This window comes from Athene cunicularia (assembly GCF_003259725.1).
Source record: "Athene cunicularia isolate RWA chromosome 1 unlocalized genomic scaffold, athCun1 chr1_part2, whole genome shotgun sequence".
NCBI classification, from domain to species: Eukaryota; Metazoa; Chordata; class Aves; order Strigiformes; family Strigidae; genus Athene; species Athene cunicularia.
The window spans coordinates 4,944,608-4,947,593 of record NW_020799092.1 but is presented as its reverse complement, the minus strand read 5'-3'; the positions used below and the strand labels follow the sequence as shown (position 1 = coordinate 4,947,593).

The 2,986-nt window shown below is 46.3% G+C and overlaps 2 protein-coding genes across 2 annotated transcripts; both read left to right on the top strand.

Moving 5' to 3' along the window:
* LOC113488217 (histone H2A-like) lies at nt 1–291 on the top strand (the record flags this gene model as incomplete). The annotated part of the gene is made up of 1 exon (XM_026863266.1): nt 1–291. A coding segment is annotated over one exon (276 nt), but the record flags the coding sequence as incomplete, so codon positions are not given.
* A 1,424-nt stretch (nt 292–1,715) lies between these two features.
* On the top strand, nt 1,716–2,968 carry LOC113487153 (histone H1). The gene has a single exon (XM_026861577.1). The coding sequence runs from the start codon at nt 2,248–2,250 to the stop codon at nt 2,902–2,904; it is 657 nt and encodes a 218-aa protein (XP_026717378.1). The 5' UTR covers nt 1,716–2,247; the 3' UTR covers nt 2,905–2,968.
* The last annotated feature ends 18 nt before the right edge of the window (nt 2,969–2,986 follow it).

Sequence of the window (2,986 nt, the reverse complement as noted above, 5' to 3'; positions counted from 1 at the left end):
AACTACGCGGAGCGGGTGGGCGCCGGCGCCCCGGTGTACCTGGCGGCCGTGCTGGAGTACCTGACGGCCGAGATCCTGGAGCTGGCGGGCAACGCGGCCCGCGACAACAAGAAGACGCGCATCATCCCCCGCCACCTGCAGCTGGCCATCCGCAACGACGAGGAGCTCAACAAGCTGCTGGGCAAGGTGACCATCGCGCAGGGCGGGGTGCTGCCCAACATCCAGGCCGTGCTGCTGCCCAAGAAGACCGACAGCCACAAAGCCAAGAGCAAGTGAAAGAATTATCTGCAGAGTGTTCCCACTTAACAAGTGACCCAAAGGCTCTTTTTAGAGCCACCCACTTCTTCGTAAAAGGAGCTGTAGATCCTGGCAAAACCAACCAAGTTAAAACCCTTCTATTTGCTCATGAAAATAAAAAAATTTTAAATGTTGGCATTACAAAATTTGTTAATTACTGCAAAATACATGATAAAAATCATGTAGTGTGAAAATTTTGCGCTGTAGGGGAGAGAAAGGCACAAAGTTGATTATTGCGAGAACCCACAGCCCCAACAGATCTCCCATATTGGCTCAGCCCTGCGTGAAGCTGTAGTAACTGATGTCTTTAAAAATCCTGTCACTCTCTAAACAACCTTTTGACCTACAGACTTTTTTTTTTTGGTATAAGAACAGACATTTTGAATTATTAATTTTTAATACCATTTTCTCATGGCTTTGAGCCGCCATGGCCATTCTCTGCCTGAAGTCTGGATGGACTTGAGAATAATTGTTAATCACTACCTCAAGTTGCCTGTCCAAAAAGGACTATTGTCAGTTGTGACTACCTTATATGAAGTGCTGTTCAAATAGAAACAGAAAAATCAGTGGTGCTATAAGTCAATAAACACATTTTAATAACCCATTTGAGAACATAAATTACTTGAATAATAACATTGTACAAAGATTTTAGTACCACTGACAGTTAAAATAGCAAGGGGTAACAAGCAGATTGCAGGCCTTGGGCAGAACAGAAGGTTGTAGGCAACAATAAAAATAACAGAGAATACTTGTTTTAATTCTGTGTACTCTGAAAAATAAAATTAATTTGTTTTGAATTCGTTGAAGTGTGGTCTTGGTGAAGTGCATCTGAAGACTTTCCCCCTCTTGCTAAGCAGCCACTTTAGCAGATATATCAGTTGAACATGCCATTTTTAATACTACTTTCAATGCAGGAATCAGTCACTGGACAATAAAAAAAAAAATAAAATTTGCAATCTGCTGTGAAAGGGGAGACCTAACTGATAACTTGAGCAAGTTTTATTATGTAGAAGTATGGAAAAAAATCAGCTACAGCAGTGTCTCCTTGGATAATGATGACTCAGATTTTCACCAATCAAGCTGTATCAAAATAAAAACACTGCTGAATTATAAAGTGATAGGGCACCGATTATAACTTAACAAAAACTGGCCATGTTAAATTCTTATGCCACCTAATTTTTAAAGAAAATAAATTTCTGTAGCAAAGCACTAGGGAACCATGTCTGTATTGTGCACACTGAGCAACACAGTACAAGCTGTTATGATGTAAAAAAATCATCTCCTTCTGGGGCATAAACAGCTCTTCACAGGACTTTAATCTGCTTCTTTCCTTGTTGCATAATGCACTAATTTAATTTATTTTAGTTATTTAGAAAGGGGTAAAGGATTTTGGACAAAGAAGCTAATTTCTAATCCATATTCAGTGCTCAAGATGAGCCTGTGTTACTTCCTCCTCTTTGAAATCAATTTGCGATTAAAATATCAATTCAAATCCCTGATTTTCAGTTCAGGTTAAGAGGCGACCCTTTAAAGAATAATAATTAATTAGTCTGAAGATTTAGTTGCCCACGTGGCGGATTTTATTTAGAAGGAAAAACAAAAGTTTCTGTCTCCCGAGGTCTGTCTAGGTCCAGGACTCGGGGTTTATTGCCTCTTTTTTAACTCACCCTTTGCCTTCTCGAAGGGAAACTTTGCCGAGGGGAAGAACAGTCTTTCTTTTCCACGTCGCTGTGAACGGGGGGGCGGTTGATGGCAGAAATTCTGATAAAAACAGGCTTTTTTGACTCCTAAGAAACACAAAATGAGCGGGGAGAAGGGACCTTTCTGCCGTGCAGCGGGGCGGGCTCTGCAGCGCACCAATCACCGTGCGGCTCCTCTCTATAAATACGAGGCCGCTGACTTGCTCCAGGCCCAGTGGTTTTCCCTGATTCGTAGACGACGGCTGCCACTATGTCGGAGACCGCGCCTGTTGCCGCTCCCGCTGTCTCTGCTCCCGGCGCTAAGGCCGCCGCCAAGAAGCCGAAGAAGGCAGCGGGCGGCTCCAAAGCCCGCAAGCCGGCGGGGCCCAGCGTCACCGAGCTGATCACCAAGGCCGTGTCCGCCTCCAAGGAGCGCAAGGGGCTCTCCCTCGCCGCGCTCAAGAAGGCGCTGGCCGCCGGCGGCTACGATGTGGAGAAGAACAACAGCCGTATCAAGCTGGGGCTCAAGAGTCTCGTCAGCAAAGGTACTCTGGTGCAGACCAAGGGCACGGGCGCCTCCGGCTCTTTCAAGCTGAATAAGAAGCCGGGTGAGACAAAAGAGAAAGCAACTAAGAAAAAGCCAGCAGCCAAGCCTAAAAAGCCGGCGGCCAAGAAGCCCGCTAGCGCCGCCAAGAAGCCCAAGAAAGCGGCGGCGGTGAAGAAGAGCCCCAAGAAGGCAAAGAAGCCGGCAGCCACCGCGGCCAAGAAATCGGCCAAGAGCCCCAAGAAAGCGGCCAAGGCAGGGCGCCCCAAGAAGGCGGCGAAGAGTCCAGCTAAAGCCAAGGCAGTGAAGCCCAAAGCAGCCAAGCCAAAGGCAGCCAAGCCTAAAGCGGCCAAGGCGAAGAAGGCGGCACCCAAAAAGAAGTAAAACGACTGAGAAGAAATTAAAGAGTTTACTCATAAATAAACCCAAAGGCTCTTTTAAGAGCCACCCACTTAGTCTCAAAAAG